General features: G+C 38.9%; 1 protein-coding gene across 7 annotated transcripts; it reads left to right on the forward strand.

Annotated features, from left to right (window-relative positions):
• Positions 1–5,473: 5,473 nt before the first annotated feature.
• On the forward strand, positions 5,474–18,051 carry cracr2aa (calcium release activated channel regulator 2Aa). Of its 7 annotated transcripts, none has more exons than XM_032587396.1 (20): positions 5,474–5,575; positions 6,015–6,054; positions 8,377–8,398; positions 8,492–8,736; positions 11,259–11,370; positions 11,449–11,635; positions 12,628–12,774; positions 12,906–12,996; positions 13,089–13,184; positions 13,636–13,823; positions 13,986–14,057; positions 14,711–14,756; positions 14,858–14,940; positions 15,011–15,341; positions 15,426–15,558; positions 16,065–16,146; positions 16,306–16,420; positions 16,532–16,633; positions 16,763–16,839; positions 17,170–18,051. In XM_032587396.1, the coding sequence occupies exons 4-20, from the start codon at positions 8,521–8,523 to the stop codon at positions 17,252–17,254; spliced, it is 2,163 nt and encodes a 720-aa protein (XP_032443287.1). In that variant the 5' UTR covers positions 5,474–5,575; positions 6,015–6,054; positions 8,377–8,398; positions 8,492–8,520; the 3' UTR covers positions 17,255–18,051. The 7 variants fall into 7 exon arrangements, with proteins under 7 accessions (XP_032443287.1, XP_032443263.1, XP_032443297.1 ...); XM_032587399.1 differs by lacking the exon at positions 5,474–5,575 and adding an exon at positions 5,607–5,692; XM_032587372.1 differs by having other exon boundaries at positions 8,377–8,736.
• The last annotated feature ends 1,458 nt before the right edge of the window (positions 18,052–19,509 follow it).

Below are 19,509 nucleotides of genomic sequence, written 5' to 3' on the forward strand. Positions count from 1 at the left end.
TGATCTGGAGCTTCATGATCAAAGTCAGGAAAAAATAAATATCTGCATGAGTAAAAGTGTTCCCCTTGCCAAGACAATCCAAAAGAAGAACTGGTCCAACATGGACGGTTATTATCTGAAGCCAGCAGTGGATCTGCTGACTCAGTTGGAACAAAGTGGACAAAACTTAAAATCCTGACCAAACAGAAAGGAGGTTTTCTGGAAAATAGAGAAATGTGTCAGTTTTAAAGCTGAATGAGTTTCACACTGGATTAACTGGACTCCTGCAACATCTATAAATTAACTTTTGCTGGAATCTTCATCAACCTTGAGGTAAATTATAGCCCAGATCATGTTTGATTCCTGGATGAGGATCTTTCTGCACCCGGTTATTAAATCCAGCCTCAGGATGGTTTCAGGAAAACGGGTTCTCCGTGTTCCACTCTGGTTGAGGTTTTGGATGGTTCCTTCTTTCCCCTGCTGCTCGCTGTGACTGATGACCTTCAGTGCACCAGGCCAAACCCAAAGCTGGCCCGGCCACCGTGTTGACTTCTGGTCAGAGCAGACGTCTGACAAGTGGTACCACCCAGTCGGAGAGCGGTACCCTCTGGCCCAGTGATCGTCAGTAGGAGGTCCAGTCGCTCCCTGCCTCAACCCGCATAAATCTCTTCAGATGAGGTTGGATCATTTTTCCTCTGCATCTAAAAATATCCATCTTCAGGGTTTCTGCAGGTTTCACCAACTCAAATGTATGACTTTAAGATCTTTTTAAGATCATTATGAATGGAATTTAAAACTCGTCACAACTGAAATGTACAAAAGAAAATTGCACATTATAAAAGAATGGAAAACTAAAGAGGAATAAATGGTATTCTTTGGGAGCTCAACTATAGTCTAACTGATATACACACAACTGGGTGAATTAGTTAGCTTAATTTAGAAAATGTACATCTGTTTGAGTTATAAGTAGACTGAGTCCCCAAACATGAAGATAAATAATGTCATCGATGATGTTTATGAGGATAAATAATGTTATCAATGATGTTTATGAGGATAAATAATGTTATCAATGATGTTTATGAGGATAAATAATGAGGTTTGGTCGTGCAGTGTGTGGTGTGGAGTCACATGGCAGCAGAAAATCAAACGATATCACTCCAACATTCAGATCTCAGATGGAAAATCTCATAAAACCTCTTGAGACCAAATGTGAGTTCGGAGTAAAACGTCCTCACAGCTTCCTTAAGGTCGTTGACTCTCCTGGAGCATCACTGTCCTTTAGGCGATTCTTCTCAGGACCAACCAACTTCCTTCCCCTCTTCCTGCCTCCTCCAGGTGGTCACTGCTAAATCCTCCTTTTAACCTAAATATGATAAAATCAAACAATTTTCTTTACAAACAGCATAAAAATTCTGGGTTTTTTTCTAGTCCTTTAAAACACATCATGTGAAAAGTGATTTTCTTTGTTTACACCTCCAGAAGTTCCTGCTTCTTCCGCTCAAACTCAAAGTTTATCCCAAAATCGGATTTTTGGCACGATTGAAATAACACCTGCAATTTACTTTTGTAAGTAGCATTTATCCTCAACTTTTGCAGGCTTGAAAATGGTCCTTTTTTCCTCCTTTGGGCCCAAAGTTAACTACTATGGGTTGTAAAATTTGACACGTGAAAGCCTGGGTCAAATAAAACATGCACAGGTTACCAAAGTCAGTGGAAACAAATCCGATGGGACACATTCAAATATGGCAGCAAAGATTCTTTTATTACCTAAAACTATTTTTAGTGGTTGGCATGAAAGTCATATTTAGTCATATTTCATTTCGTTCATCAAGTCTGTGCAGTTCTGGATGTAAGAACTTTGTAAAACTTGTTAAACTGGTAACATTAATAAAAACGTTTGAGCGCTCAGTTACTGCTGAGGACAGTTTAACTCTGTCCTGATGATGATGATGATGATGATGATGATGATTCCTCTCTGTCTAATAATATAACCTACCCACTGATGAAAGTGTAATCAGTGTTACTCATTTTCTCTGTCATGATATTATTACATATAATCTGTACAAAAAATCATTTTGATTTACTTCAGCAGCTATAATGTACAAATCTACAATTAGATAATAGGAAGATCACCTGTTGTCATTATAAACACCTGAAGAAACAATTTTAATGAAAGAAATGAGTTTCCTGTCTTGCTGCATTTGGTTCTTATGTTAAAGGTATAAAGTTATTTTAAGAATGTGTAGAAAACCCTGAGAGCAGATCTTCCTCTCTGGCTTCATGAATCAGAGGCTGGAGTTACCTTAATAACTATAAAATCTAAAAAATATATATTTCTGGTGTTGTGGTGACGCACAACATGTGACTTTGCCTCTCAGTGTGTCTGTATCCATCATGCAGTGGAGCAGGTAAAAACAAATGGTCCCGTCATCCTGTTGGGTCTGCATGTGTGAGTCCAACTCGGCAGGCTGCCGGGACGCCACATAACTTCACGCCAAACATCTCCTCTTTCTTGGAAAATAACCCGCCGCTGCTACACAGAAATACATGGACGTAACAAATGAAAGCAGAAACACATGAGGAAGAGACAAATACCAACCGGGGGTTTTCCTGTAACTGCAAATTAAGTTAGCTATAGCTCCCAGACAACGGCACATTAAAAACAAATCAACATTTCCACTATAGTCCATATTTACTCTCCCACAGTACAAAGTTATTTACTCCACTGTAAACAACTCCCTTCCACACAAAATACCAGGAATAAATATGGAGCTTATTTTTCTTTGGTTTGCAAATATGTGCAGATAATAAACTGTAAGAGCCGAAACTACTCATTAAAACTATAGTTTCTGCTATGCAATAATGTTTTATTGCATATGAGGCCCAGTTGTGTCAGGTTTGTGATTGTAGAAATCAACTCTCAGGGGTGTAAATCATTCAGCACTAAGTTGCGTTGAAGAAGGCTGCCCCCTAGAGGTTTCTAAAGGTCATTGAATCTGAAGTCAGTCAGTGTATAGTTCAACCTGAGATGACCTAGGAGAAGTTTTTATGTTCGGTTTAAGAACTGACAGAAATGCTTTTAGCCTAGCATAAATCTGATCAGCGTAATCCCAGAACCACGGAGACAAAAGTAAGATGAATACACAGAAGACTTCAGGAGCCACAACCACATCCTCCATCATCCAACCAACCAAATGTGAAGTCAGCTGTTCCCGGCAGTGCTGCGGCTGCACAGCTACGTTTTTACTTTTCCTCCATGGGATTAAATGATTGGGTGAGGGACCTTTAGCTAATAACATGTAAAATAAATGCATGTTTTACTGCTAGCACAGGATTAGGATTTATTGCCATGATAGTGTTAATAATCCCAAAGTGTCCAGAGATGTAAACACATCTGGCTCCAACGGAAGCAATGCAGATCGTTCATCTGTTTTCTGCAGACCAGCGTTTCAAAAACACTTTGAAGGAGAGAAAATCAAAGCAAAGACTCATAAGCTCACAATATGTGTGGAACATCCACTCAGATCCATGAAACGTGTGACAAACGTATCCTGCATGGGGACACGCCTCACTCCTGCATGGCTGCTGCTAATGGGCCATTCTCACACTTTTCCTGCTATAAGCTTCATCCAATATGATTTATAAGAATGAGAGAAGACTCATGCAGCATTTGTTGAAATATAAAAGAGAGTCTGTGGGCCTAAACTGAAGGCGACTAGACTCTGTTTTCCCTCTTGTTTCTCAGCCAACGCTCTCCCTCTGCTCTGATCATTATCAGCGTTATACATCGTAACCTATCATAAGATCACAAGAGAAAAAGCCTTTTGGGTGAAACATGAAATGTTTTCAAGTGATAAAAAGTCCAGTTTCCTTTCATTTAGGCATCTGCTTCAACATAGCATGTTAAAATACTGACTTCTATAACAGGTAGCAATTGAACGTTCTCCTGGTTAACAAAGAAAAATATGTAGCAAAGATGATTTTCTCTTTGTGCCATTTTAAAATCCATCCTGCACTGCCCTCATCTGGGTTATCTTGGTACTACAACTGCACACAAAAAAGAAACAAACATCCATCTGTTTTCACTCCCGGACAAAATTGATAGAAATAACAATCTGATTTTTAATGAAGCAAAGAAAATCAGATGATGCTTTGAATTTTGATTCCTGGTCAGAAATGATGTTACAGTCAGAAAATAAGTTTCCAAAGGAGTCGGTGCCCAGATGGGCCCCCTGACTGCACATCACATCCAAAACCTGCTGCAGACTTCCTGAAGTTTCACCATGTTGTCCTCAACTTTATGGAGCAGAGCCCAGGAGTGTGTGGGAGGCTCGTTCTAAAGGACAAGAATTAGTCATGAGCCCAAATAAATCAATAAATAACTGACCTCAAAAGCCAATTACATGACAGGAAATCAATACGTCTCTGTATCCAGATGTGGTGAATACGGCTGGCTGAAGTTCAGAAAGAACATCAGGATGAAGACTCCGATGGCTGTGGAAATAAATATGATGAGTTTGAGTTCTAATATAGCGATATATTTATATATCGCTATATTGAGATATGTATTCAAACACAAAAAGAACACATTCACAAATACATTCACAGATATTGACCTTCAGAGGACTATTCTGCTAACCTGGAAAATCTGACTCCCAAAAGATCATATGAAACATTTTAAATCCATATGGATATCAGTTTTTATCCAGTTATTAATCACCAGATCTATCTGTGAGCCGTTCTTTGGTCACATTTGGCCTTTTTAGATGTAAAACGTTGGGCTGTTTAGCTAAACATTTATCCTCTCACCTGTTCTTTGCTCGTATATTTAGCTTTTTGTTAAAACAGCTGCTTTCAACGGCACATTTGAATGTTAACATTGTTAAAAATCTAAACGAACCGAAAATGTTCACTAAAAAAAAGTTAATTAGGACAATTCAATTAAATGTTGCAAAAACAGATTAGCTGTAGCTATCAACATGTACCAATCTCTTTTTGGCTTTATTTATTTTTATTTTTTTCTGGTTTAAATGTTTTAATTTATTCTTGTATGTTGACTTTCTGTGCTCTGAAAGGTACCTTTTAAATAATTATATTAAAAATAATAATCATCATTATTATTATTATTGCGGTCATATTTAATGAATTACGTCCGGATGAACCTCGTTTGTCAGATTAAAACATTAATCTTTGTCTACTTCATATACACAATGTGTTTCACTTCTCCGTAATATTCTCATTTATTAAATGTGTCTGTAAATATTGGCTACATGTATGTAAAATAAACTTTACAGTGAAGATTCTAAACAGAACCTGACGGAGCGCGTTCGGTCTCCTGTAAACTGTTTCGGTCATTTCCTCTTACTTCCGAAAGAAAAGATGAAAACCTTAGTAGTATTTTAGGTTTTCCTCCACAGCACGTGTCTTACGAGATTTAACTTCCGTGTTGGCGTTGCCAAGGTAACAGCGGATGACTACGCCCCTCCCTCCCCCATGCTCTTCGTCAGAGCAGTGAAATTCCTCCAGTCTCGGAGCTGCGACATCACCTGTCCGCGGTGAAGAACCGCACAGCCTCGGTCCAGCTGCTCGTTCGGCGGTGAGACGTTTAATTCCGCTTCTCCTGAGCCAGACTTTGTTCCCGCCGCCCGGGGAAACTTGAACGGGTTTAGGTGAAGTGAGAAACACCTTGGCGTCTGAGAGAAGTTATAAGGAAGTGCGTCTCACAGTTTAAGTTGATTTGAGAGCGTGAGTGAGGTTGCGTTTGTTAGAGGAAGTTTCTAAATAACAGGGAGGAAGAGTTTGTTTTATCTTATTTAAACAGGTTTTCTTGTTTATTCTGTCTGTTGCTCGTTTCCTTTAAGAAAACTTGCGCTCATTTATTGCAGCTTTTCGATGTTAACTACTTCAGTTTTACACAGCTGCTCCTGTAACTCTTCCTTTCTGCTGCAGAAGTTCGGTCTGATATTGAAGGAGCTGTGTATTTATTGACTTGGAGATTTCTGTTTTCTAAAATGCATTTCTTTTTCATTTCTCAGATGGATTAATTCCTACAGGATGAGGCGGGGAAAGTTTCAGGTGAGCTGAGAAAACAAGCAGCTCAGGTGTGTCTGATGAAACACCTGCTTCCATGTCACCCTGACGCAGTTTGAGACAAAAACCTGAACTTATTTTTATGACATTTCATGATCCGGTGGGTGGTTATTGTTCACATGTAGGTCATTCATCACTGCGGCTTTTGCAGATCGTGTTGTTTGGTGGTTTGGACTAAGAGGTTTCGCAGAGCCTGGTTGTGGTTCGGACTCAGTTTGTGACTGCGGTCCGGACCTTAGCGCTGCTAACTGCTGCAGGTCTAACAGCTGTTGCATGTCGAGACCTAAAACTGATAAAGTCTGCATGCAAAGCACACATTGCTCCTGAATGAAACAGCAGCATGACGGCCAGGCTAAAGTCAGAGGGGAAAACATTTTCACCTTCACGGATTTGCAAACAGAAATCCTGGACATCAACTAGTCAGAAAATATGGATCCTGATGTAAACAGTCCTTGTTTTCCACTCCACCAATTTCAGAAAACTTAACCAGAAATTAAAGTTGCTAACTTTTCTGCTGTGGCTGGTAAATATGATTCATATTTTTTAGTCTTCTGGTCTGACTGGAAATCCAATAAGTTGGTTTTAAGTTTAGGTATCTTAACGCTTAGATTTTCACACTATTCCTCTGATTTTATTTTTTATTACCGATTCAGTGACATGGTTTAATACATTTATCTAGAGCCTTTTATTATGTTGTCCTTACCTTCTATTTTAGGTCTGAAAAATTCCCATTTACAGTGAATGCATCATGAACAGAGGAAAAAGTCCTGCGTCATTCTTTCCAAACAGTTTAAACTTGGTTCCCTTATATCTTTCGTCTTGTTCACGCTGACTTGTCGTTTCCTCATGAGGCTCGTCATCCTCGCAAAATATTTTGGTTCAACTTCAAAACAAATTGAGAAAATTCAAATATCTTCAAAACTATGTGAATTGTTTATCTTTTAGTCCAATCTGATGGAATACATTTACATTGTGGAATATGAAAGATGCTCCAGTGTGAATTGGGATTAGAGTTTGGAAGAACTGGATTTAAATTCCAAATTAACTGAAATTCAACCTGATTTTTATTTATTTTTTTAAAATAAATAAAAATCATTTGTCTTATTCCTAAAGCAACTTTTTTGCTGTCAGTTTCTCTACATGTATGTTTTTTTTGTCTTCTTGTTCATCATATCTATATTAATATGGATCATCACTCATAAATTAATCAAGAATACTGAAGTGCAAGTGGGAGGCAATCTTCCAAACCAGTGCTCCCAGTCTGAGTTACATCAGCCAGTCAATAAAGCAAAGGTTTACCTGTCAGAAGTCATCAGTCTCAGTGGGGAACATCGAATGCAAAGAGCAAAGGTCACTACAGGTGATTTCCTGCATGCTTTCTGACCGAACACCTGCTGTGGTCAATTAGGCAAAATTGGCAACCAGTCGGCAAATCTTAAAAGTAATAAAAAATTAAAACCATGAGTGAAAGATCTGTTCTAAAGAATCACTTTCTGAAGCTCAGACTGCACAGAGAGGTGTGTGTTAATGTATCTGACCCTGTAGAGTGTGATATCAGCTCCATTGGCCATTTGGCACAAATTGGAATTACATAAATGGAAATTAAAAACACTTTTTTTGATAGATTTTTACACTAGGATGGGATTTTTTTTATGATCAAAAATTGGTGAATTTCACAAAATGCCAATTTAGTGAAAATTGGTCTCATGACTCTGCACCACAAGAGTCATGAGAAAAATTGTAATTTAATTTAAATGATAGAGAAAAATCAATCATTTGGTGGAAAAGCCAAAGATGACAGACAGGAAGTGGTAGAATGATGGCATGATGCGTTTAGGAAAGTCCTGGAATATCAACAGTTTTATGAACATCAGCAATGAAAACGCAGCTATTGACACATGGTGGGAGTCGGCTAACGCACATTAGCTTCTGCTAAATACCGTGTTGGTATGGCACTCAGCGTTAGCAGAACTAATGTTTGATTAGTGCGTTAGCGTTAGCAGTGTCCACTGCTGCTTGTAACCATTTGGTGGCTAAATTCACCTGCACACCACACTTTTCAGTTTTTTGCTGTTTTTTTCACTTTAAGGATTTTGAAATGCTGTTATTCTTTACGGTAACAGGTTGCAGTGTACTATTATAGGTTTTTATTTTTAGGTTTCTGGTTTTGCCTAGCAGTGTTTTTAAAAGTTTAAAGTGTGTGAATGTTTGTGCAGCTCTCTATTTTTGTGATTCAGTAAATTCCTCCTGTTGTATTTACTGGACCAGAGGTTGTAACTAAAGACCCTCCTTCTGTATTCCTCATAGGTTTCATCTACTAATTAAAAAGGTGGTTGCTAAGAGATGACAATCGGTGACATTGCTGAAAGCTTTGGTTCCACAGCAGCTTGAAGCTCCACTTCCTCCAGCCCTCTGTCTGCAGCTGGCTCATAGAAAACACTCGCTGACACCATGGCAGCTTTCACTGCGCCGTGTCCTAACATCCGCGCGGCACGGACAACGCTGCAAACACGAGGAGGCAGCGACCGGACGAGTGCAGAGGAGGACGACTCGAGTAGGAGCCGGAGTTCAGATGTGGGACAGAACACTATCCTGGAGAAAACTCACGAGTTCTTCCAGATGTGCGACACAGAGAACAAGGGATTCATCACCCGCCGGGACATGCAGGTGAGCCTGCTGGTTGGAGATTACACCCAAATTCTTGTTGCATCTTTATTCTTAAATAAATGGATTAATTTGATTAACTGTAATCAGATAAAACCTGATTGTTTAGAAGTTTAAATAGGACTTTAGGACATAAGAGCAGAAGAGATTTGAAAGGAAATCTGTAGTTAAATGAAACTGGAAAAACTCCTGATTTGTTTAGTGTTGCTGTTTTCATAGAACCTTTTCATCTCTCAGAATAAAGAATCATTTCTGGCTTTGTTGTCCCACCACTGAACAGACTGCAGGGCCGGCCAGAGCGCTCATTACTGATCCCAAACAGGAGCGTGATGTTACTGTGCAGCTCACTCAAAGCAACACAAAAGAGACGGAGACTCTTTGTCACACAGCCTCTCCACCTGCATTATTGTGCAGATTCTCTGGTCCATCAGATCCACATCCAGGCCTTTGATGAGCCACTTCAATGCTCCGTTTCTATGGATCATAATTACTCAGGAGGAGCTTTGATCTGCTGTTTATGGTGATGATCTGGTAATTAGAGGCAATTCTGCTAAATCAGTTCAACCAAACTGTTTAAATGATTTATACTTTATTTGTGAAATGTTTCAAATCATTAAACAAATCTTTCTGTCAAAGATAAGCTGAGTAAACACAGAGGTGTTTTCAAGTGATTTAAGAGATGAAGGGGAAACGGCCGTCCAGTCTGGCCCTTTGTGAAAAACTAATTGCTACCTAAAGCAAATAAGCGGATGTGGCTCTCTGGGCAGCAACAGCTGAATCATCTGTCTGATAACGGCTGTAAAGTTTTTCACATCTTTGTGGAGGAATTATGATTCAATCTAAAGTGGCTCTACTGGTTTAATTCGTGGCCAAGTTTGACTGTTGGTTTAATGTTCTGATTCTGAAACTCTAGTTTCCGATGGATACCCACCTTTAAAAAGTTGGACTTTTGCTCCATCAGTCTACAGATTTTTTATTTCTTTTTGTAAATCTGAGATGAATTCCCATGAAAGCCATTTTTGCCTGGTCTCTTAGTTTTTTTATTTTTCTTATATCATGACCTCTGACCCTAACTGAGGCAGGGAGGCCTGCAGAGTTTTAAGCTGCGTTCCGTTTACCTTATTCTATGTAACGGCGTTCCGGTTAACATGGGGAGAATTCCCAGCAGGAAAGTCGTCTGGTCTGGACCAAAAGAAGCAAACGCTGGTTTTAATTTGCTCAGAGTTGCCGGCGCTGCATGTAACGTTGTGTTTAAACTCTTACATGTGTGTCTTGTAAAGTAAACAGATTTCCACCACAGTTGATCAAAGAAGCGGCCATATTGACACTGTAATTCACCATTATGGAAAAATAGTAATAAAATTGTACTTTCTGAATTTAAAGTCTGACTTCAGGGTTTTTTGTTTTGTTCCCTTGACTGGAAATCCAGAGTTTAATTTCCGGCTCCAAATGAAACCACCGCCGGATGTTGTGGACGTTCTGGATGATTTGTTGGAGTAGTTCTGCTGGGTTGGCCTCTAATGGGAACGTTCTCCACTGTTCTGTGTTCTCCGTGTTTTTTCTCAGCTCTCTGGATATGTGACCTTTTCCACACTGATGTCAGATTTTCTCATGTGTTCCTGAATTTCTTCACATCAGAACATGATGTTCTGCTTGGTGAACATTTATCCTACTTCATGTTGTCAGACAAGTTCTCCTAAATCGTTTTCCTTACTCTGCAGGTCCGACACGATTTAGGTCTTAGTTACATTACACTCCAAAAATATGGTGGGTGAATTTGATTTAACAAGAAGGTTAGTTAGGATAACTTTGTTCCGTCAAATCATCATTTGAAATCTATTTGTGGGATATTGATGGTTTGATTATCTGAAACATTTAGGATAAAAACTAAAGCAGAGGAATCAGAGGCTTTAACTTGGCTCCATGTAGTTTGTTTGCAGTTGAATCAGTTTGTTGGTTCTGACCAGGATCTCCAGCTGGATGGCTTCACTGCTCTGCTGTTTGATGAAGCGATGTGTCTCCAGCAGATAAGACTCTCCAGAACAGCTGGTTGTTCAAAGCAGATGTTTTCCTTTCTGTGTCCAGCTCTGGGTTTTACAGGCGGCTTCAGTCAACATTAAACCGTGTAAACACTGAAAACCACCAGAGGTGTGGCTCTGTTGGCTCACAGGAGATTCACATTACGTCTTCCTCTCAACCTGATGGTTTAAAATAAGCTGCAATGTCAAAGATTTTCCTCTACATAAATGGTTTTTAATTTACAAATGCATTTTATAGCAACAATTTAAAATAATTTGGGAGAGTTTTTGTCTGATTCTCCTCAGCTGCAGTTGGTCTGGTTGGTCATGTTTATCCTGGTTAACATAATCTGGTTTACTGAGATGAGAGGATGAAAATGTGCGTCTTTCTCCTTTACTAATAGTTGCTGCTCCACATAAAACACTCGCATGGCAGTTGTTATAGCTACAGTGACATTAGTGTCCTTGGATTTTGTTAACCTGATGGGTTTTTGTGCTTTCTGACAGAGGCTGAATGGTGAGCTTCCTCTGAGTGCAGATGAGCTGGAGAACGTTTTCGATTCGCTCGATTCTGATGGAAACGGATTCCTCACGCTGGAAGAGTTCTCCTCTGGTTTCAGTAAGTTTCCAAAACTAAATATGACTCCAACCTGCATCTGACCTGCTTGTTTATGAGCTCTATTTTATGTTTTTGTAGGTGCATTTTTGTTTGGCCGTAGGATTTCTGTAGATGACATCATGACTGAGAAGAACCTGAGTAAAAGCGTGCCGGAGGTTCTGTACCAGTCCCGGTGGAAGGAGGGTCCAGGCGCGGCTGAGGATGACGAGGAAAAGCACTTTGCGATGCTCATGGAGAGCCTGGGCGCCAGCAGCCTCCTGGAACAGTGAGTTCAGGTTCAGGTCTGAATGTCTGCGCTACGTTTCACAAACTCAGCCGAGGATTTTAGTGAAGAGGACCGGAAGTTTCCGCTCAGCGTTTCCTGTGCTGCCTGTCAGACGTTGGTCCTAAAGAGTAGGAGACCTGCAGAAAATGAATAAGAAGCTTTAAAAAACTTCATCTAAATTTAATTGTTTTAAAATTTGTAAAACATTTTTTCATGGCTTTTTTTTTTCATCTATGTCCAACTAAAAGATTGAATCTTATGTAAGATGTAGTTCATCTCTTAAGATCTGGATGATGCATTTAAGGAACTTACTGACTCTGCAGCATGATGGGAGCAGGGTCGACATTTTTGATCATTTCAGTTTGTGCAGCACAGGCTGATCTTCATTTGGTTGGACGTTAAATGAAGGTTGGTGGATTTTTGTGACATTCCTAATAAAATTGGAACTCCGTTCAGAGAATCCCACAAAAAAACATTTTAAATTAAAGTATTTTAAATTTGAATCAAGTCATAGACCAAAGTTTTCAGCTAGTGTTATTGGATGCAACCAAACTGGAATTTCTCACAATTTAGTGTATTTTACCTTTTTTTAAATTTTAGTTTGACTTTCATGTTTTTGTCTTTCAATAAGTTTATTTACTGCACAATGAAATGCATTTTTTTCCAAACATTTGAATAGATTTTCAATCCATTTCTGGTTCACCCATTTTCTTTTTTCCCTTTTCAAGAAAACAAAAATTAAGAATCCAATGTTGTTGTTTTTTTGTTTTTTTTTAAACTAATTTCCGAGACAATTACAAAACTAAAATCTTTTTTTTCCGTCTTCATTTTAATGATGGATGTTTTCATTTAGTTTTTCAGAAACAGCCAAAGCCTTGTCCTGTTCATCTTCCTTTAGAGGGAGTCTGAAGCTGATTCATGGCCTAGTCAAAGTACAGACTTGAGTTTGACTGAAAATCAGTGGAGTAAAAACGTCTGAACTCTGTTGTCAGCCCTGCAGAGGTGCGCAGCCTGTGGGCCCAGCTGCGCCGCGATGAGCCTCAACTTCTGTCAAACTTTGAGCATTTCCTGGCCAGAGTGACGGCGCAGATCAGAGACGCCAACCAGGAGAAGAGAGACATGGAAAGTGCCCTCAAAAGGTCTGAGACGCCATCAGCCTCTTTGAAAAGTCATGGTTTCTGTCACCTGTTTAAAAAAAACCCCCACAAATTTTACTTTAACTACAAGCTCATTTCCTTTTATTGCACATTAATGATTTTTATCTGTTTAGGAAAACAGCAACACATGACGATGAGATCCAGCACCTGTATGAAGAAATGGAGCAGCAGATAAAAAATGAAAAAGACAAAATACTACTGCAGGTAAAAACTGGACAATTATTTTCCTGAACTTTTTGTATTTGGTCAAGGTTTTAGTATTTCCATTAAATTTCTTTTTAAAAACTGTGCTGTAGGACTACGATCGATATCTGTCCCGAAGTAAAGACCTGGAGCTGCAGCTGTCCAGCAAGGAGAAGGACCTGGAGCAGCTCTTCCAGAAACAGAGACGGGTCGGTGGAAACGTTCAGACTCCAGATCAAAACCTTTTATTCATAAGAGAAAAGCAAACAAACCATAAACTGTCAGAGCAGGAAGAATCAGACCCTGGATAACTGATAACCTGAAGCCAATAAAACATAATGATGACGTTCAGCATCTCTTCATCAACACTGTTAAAATGGTTGCATCTGAGCCCATCAACATGAATAAATTTTATTCTCCAGTTTTTATTAAAACTATATTTACTGGAGCTAAATTCCTAAAACGGCTGCTTTAATTCACATTTCAATAGTTTCATCAACGCAAAACAGAAATTCTGACTGAAAAGGAATAAATTGAGACTCTGCATGCAATAATGTTTTGCATTGAAAGGTGAAAAGTGCTAAGAGAAGAGCAAATGCATATTAAAAATATCTTTAATTTTAAAAGTTTAATCATTTTTCTTGAACAATTTCTATCCAGTTGGAGTGTCAGTGTCAGGAACTCCACAGTGAACAACATGAGACCAAAGTGGAAAACGTGAAGCTGAAGCAGACGAACGACGACTTGGCCCGAGAGCTGGAGCTGGTGAGCCAGGAGCTGACGCTGGCGCAGGAGCAGCTGGGTCTGCTGCAGGAGCAGTCGGCACGACTTCACGAGGAGAAGGAGATGTGAGCAAACATTCAGATCAGTCAGAATAACGTCTGGCTGCTTTTAACATTATTTGCTGTCTCTGGTAGAACCTTGTTTCTTTTTTGTTGTTGTTTTCTCTACTCTGGCTCATATTTGAATTTGAAGGAAAACTACAGAACAAACGGACTATTTTTGAACAGGGAGATCTACAGACTGAGTGAAGGACTGCAGCGAGAGAGAGCAAGTCTTCACAAACAGCTGGACCTTTTGAGGTTTGACTCCATTTTTGACTGTTTCAGATCGAATGCATGTTGACATTTCAGAACTAGTGGTGGGACTCGATTTAAGATTTTTAATCAAGTTAATTGCAACGTCTGTAATTATATTTTATGATAAAATAAGTAACAATTTCAATTTAAAAGCCCTTTTTGCAGCTAAATTGTTAAATAGAAATATGAACTCAACAACAAATATACAGTATGTATAGTTCTTTATTGGATATTCATATTCTTCCACCATCAGATTGGAGAAAAGTGCATTTAATTTCAATATTAACTGATATTTTCCAACATATCAAACATTCAGTGGTGACCCAGCTTAACTGATCGTTGTCCTACAGTTTCAGATGTCCAGAAAAACAATCATGTGATTTTATCTTCTGCAGCAGGAAGACATAAAAGAAACATTGAAATGAAGAGATGAAATGCTCTTTCTGCTTCCTGCATGTAAAATCAAGAGCTTTATTTACTCTGCTTTTTAGTCACAACATGTGATTGGTGAGGAGACATGAGTAGGCACCTGAATAAGCCCAGATTCTAGGTGATGTTTGAGGTGATCAGTAATGCAAAAAGGTGGCGACCCATTTCTACCTTTAAGCATTAACCCCTAAAACAGCCGTTAGTTTTCATCTGTCTTTTTATTTCAGAGAAATGAACAAACATTTGCGGGATGAAAGAGACATGTCCTTTCAGGTGTGTTGTGTTCAGAGATTTTCTGCATTCATTTTCTGTTTTTCAAATCTTTTTTTCCAGAATCGTGTATTAAAAATTGAAAAACAAATCTCACTTTGCAGAAACCAAAAGGAACCAAGAAAAGCTTGAAGCACCGGTCTTTTATTGATGGAGTGAAGCAAGCAAACACAGATGTGTTTAAAAGGTAAACCACACAGAAGTGAAGCTAACGCTCTGGGTTAGCAGCTGCAGCTTCATGTTTGGTGTTTCTGCAGTGAGGATGAGGAGGAGCCGACCTCCACCGCCCTGAGGCAGAACCTTAACGGCTTCTACCAGCCGTCCTTCCCAGCTGAAGCAAGGAGTCGTTTCCAGAGGATTATCTCCATAGAAGAAGACCACCTCCCCTATTTACTGAACAACAGCCTGGCTCAGACCGCCCTGCAGAACTGTGCTGAAGTGGAGACTCAGTTGGATGATGAAGACGGAGTGGATGTGATGAGCGAACCTCGCCGCAGGTCATCGCCGATCCCTGAGCAGCAGTCTGAGGAACGGCAGGTCCCGTCATCTCCAAGAGGTCAGCCGGTTGGCAAGGAAACCACCATCAATGTAAGCATCGCCACATGTAGCTAAGCTGGATTAAAGTAAACCAGCAGGTTTACTGGGCCCAACTTTTCCTTTAATGGTTCCCAGGAGGAAAGCGTTCCTTCGGCTCCTGATCGCCTCTTCAAGGTCGTCCTGGTGGGAAACTCCAGCGTGGGAAAAACTTCGCTCCTCCAGAGATTCTGTGACGACCGCTTCCACCCGGGAACCTGCGCCACTGTCGGTACGCAGTGTAAACATTTTTCACTTCCTGTCAGTCAATGAAAACTAAAACAGGAAAGTCATGTGTTTGGCTGCACCGGTTTGGTTATGACTCAATGAGAACCTGGCCACACCCCTCAGTGTCTCTTGACTCCGCCCTCTTTGGTATTGGTGGAGTTATGATTTCACATGAGGGTTATGCTTTAAATTTCTGATGTCATTCTGTTTTATGAAATTAGATGTTAGACTAAAAATGTGGTTTGCAGTAAATTGATTGAAATTCTCAGGTTCTGCTTCAGTTTTTCTTTCCTTTTTCCTTCATTAATTGTTAAATGTAACGGCCACCATTCAACAAATACATTTCTGTCACCTTTGGTTCAGTTTGGACACAGCAGTGGCTCATCTGTTGCCTTGGGAGCCGTTTTTAATATTTCAGTGAATCACAAAATGGTCACTGAAATAAGGAAGATGAACATTAAAATGAATTCCATCACTTTTTAACTTGTGTTTGTGTGTCACATTCTACAGGCATAGACTACAGTGTGAAGACAATAACTGTGGACAACAGCCAGGTGGCGCTGCAGTTGTGGGATACAGCAGGACAGGAAAGGTGAGCTTCATTATGAAAGTGTGGAAATTTAGAGAAGTTCTGGTCTCTTGGATGAAAGTCCTCAGCTTTCTTCAGGTTTTTATGCAGCTTAAAGCACCGTGACGATAGGAGGAAGTGACCAAAAGTCCACTTATAGTCCACTTCCTGTTCCTCCTGCAGGTACCGCAGCATCACCAAGCAGTTCTTTCGCAAAGCTGATGGTGTGATTGTGATGTATGATGTAACCGCTGAGCAGAGTTTCACTGCAGTCAGACATTGGCTGACGAGCGTCAAGGTAACGAATCCACAGAGTAAAAGTCTGTTTTCCTGAGAAATGACTCTAATATGAACCAGTCCTGTAAAACCAGCTACCTGTCCTAATCTCATTACATCTACTGCTTTTCAGGAGGGCACCGGTGGGGAAATACCCATCATGCTCTTAGGAAACAAAACGGACAAAGAGGCAGAGAGGGAAGTTCAGAAGGAAGTGGGCGAAAGGCTCGCCAAGGTCTTAATTTTAAATAATTCCTACAAGTATTATATTTTTATTTGGGATCAGAATCAGGGTTATACTTGGAAATGCATTTTATCTGCTCTACTGCCTTTTATTTAATCCTATTTTCATGTTTGGTTGAAGGACTGCCAGATGACCTTCTTTGAATGCAGTGCATGTTCTGGAGCCAATGTGGCCGAGTCCATGGTGCATTTAGCCAGGTGAGCAGTTCATGCAAAAACAAAACATGTTCTGAAATAAATGTACCACCTCTGAATGCTTTCATGTTTTTGTAAAAGATTTGTTTTGGCAATTTGGTTATAAAGTATTTAACTTTTTTTTTTTTTATGAGTAAATTCTGATTTGTAATTACTGGTTTTATTTCTAATATTACAATCGGGCTCTAAAACTCCAATTATTTAACTTTCAGAAAACTATATGTAATAAAAAAATATCATCTTAAACCACTGGAGTCAGAGTAGATGTGAAAACGCGGCGGTGCGGTAAAAACCGTCTGTGTGCCTGTTGGAACTGATCATCTTTTATTTTAGAATCCTGAAGGAACAAGAAGACCAGCAGAAGGAGAAAACGGTCCAGCTGATCAGCAGCCCCTCAAAAAGGAGATCCTGCTGCTGAAACAGAAAACACTCAACACAACGTAGCACTACCCTTTAACCAACTTATTAAATGTCCTAGTTAAATCACACGGGCCACTGAGAACACAGTAAATTCAGGTTAAATAAAATAAGTACCATTATGATGTTGTGGATTAAATGTACAACTAGCTGAAATATTTAGTACATTTGTTTTAGTTGTATATTCACCCTAACTTGAATAGTACAATTATCTGTTCTACATATTTATTTCACTTATGAAGAGCATATAGTTATATTGACATAGATCCATCATGAGATGTACTAAATGTGTTTCACTTCCTCTATATCATGTTTAACATGACACATAATAGCAAAGCACCATAATTTAAGTAACTTTGCATGAAACTTTATACCTTTAAAACTTTGGTTAGTCGAGTTTTAACTGATCTAAGTTCAATGCAGTTTATTCATTTCTGGTTATGTGAAATTTCTTCATATAATGTTTAAAAAGAGCATCAGTGTACAGAAGTACTTTAATTGCACATGTTTTTGTTCCAAGTTTAACATATTTAATGTCTCCTTTACTAATTGTTGTTAGGTAGCAATTTATTTTTGATCAAAAATTACAGTTTAGAATATTTTATGTTTTTTGTTGTAACTTTTAAGAACAGATTGGTTTAATTCTAGATGCCAAGTGTTTTATGAAAATGTTCTGTAATTTTTTATGTTTAAAATCTAGTCTTGCCTTTATTTTTGTCACTAATGTTTCACTACTTCAGGAGTCTCGTTAATTTAATGTACATATTTAAATGTTAATAAAGATGTTTGTGACATTCATCAGTGGACTGCGGCTCACTAAATCATAAAACATAAACTAGATTTACAACATTACAAAGCGAATAAGTTTATTCCAGCTTCAGATCACATGACAAAATATAAAAAATAAATGGCAGAAGTTCAGATGGCATACCAGGTTATTGGTATAACCCTAAAAACAGCAAATTAGGACTCAAACTTTCTTTTCATGCCAGTACTCTATGATTCACTTAATATAGTTCACCATAATCCTTCTCTTCCATTTGGCATGTTAACCTTTTTAAAATATAAACCACTTTTTAAAAGCTATAATTTGTCAAATTGTTTAATTTCTGTAGCAGAGCCTGGATAACACAGGGAGGCTTCTGTTTCCCATCACATGGTGAGAAAACACCTGGAAAACTTATTCCAGGCTCCTGCTTCCTCAATGTGATGGCGCCCTGGGTGAAGAGCCGCGTAACCCATAAAAAACCCGTCACTGCTGACATCTGGTTGACCAAGCAACAACTTTTCCTTTTCAGATGATTTAGATCAACCGATTTATTAAATAAAAAAGCTTGTTGAAATCTTGGCAATGACATTAAGAGCAGAAGTGAAATGGATCCACTGCTGAACCGGAGATGCAGATTAGGATTTGTGAAATACTACAAATTTTTTTTTGTTGCATCGCCTCAAAAGTCTTTCAGCAAATGTTTTTATCTGAGTTGCTAAGATAGTAAAATCTTGCAAGTTCTTATTCAGGATAATTTAGACTAAATTTTTAAAGAAATATTGGTTGTTTTAGCTGAAGCCAATTCTAAACAAGGAAATAAAAAAAATCAAAGTTTAAGGTTTGGATTAATGTGTCAAGACATTTACACCAGGATAAATGAGTACTGAGTATGTTTTTTCTCAGTTTTATTTCTAAAATGGAATATGAACCAGATGTTTGTAGTAATACCTGTAATCCACACATACACTGAAGTCAAGACAAATTAGTCTGAGTTATAAAGTTGAAGTGGCAAAAAGGCCTGAAAAGCAAGAAATCAGTTTTTAGAAAGCAATCTTATCCCTATTGGTGCAAAATAAGATTTTTTAGTTCATGGGAAAATCACACATGAAAGTATTGCACAAGAACTAATTAATGATGGGTGAATGACTTTAGTTTCCTGATAACATTTCTAACCTTATAGTTGCAAAATGTTGACATAGTGCTCCTCCTACGACTTCTGACAGGGTTAACCAAAAACCAGAGACTGGAGGAGGCCTGATATAGCATTCACCATGAGAACAATAAGTAGTGCATTCAACCACAATGTCCTTAATGCAGACTTTCAGTGCAAAACACCACTGCCAAAGAAACAGCAAGTTTAAGCACCTTTAAAATTTAAAAAGTTAGTGAAATACTGAGAGAACACAGCGTGGTTAGAAAAGGTCCAAACCGAGCTCTGTCCTTGAACACACCATGTTTGAAAGAGAAGTGGTTTTGAGCATCAACTG

The sequence above is a fragment of the Xiphophorus hellerii genome, chromosome 2 (genome assembly GCF_003331165.1).
Source record: "Xiphophorus hellerii strain 12219 chromosome 2, Xiphophorus_hellerii-4.1, whole genome shotgun sequence".
In the NCBI taxonomy this organism is placed as follows: Eukaryota; Metazoa; Chordata; class Actinopteri; order Cyprinodontiformes; family Poeciliidae; genus Xiphophorus; species Xiphophorus hellerii.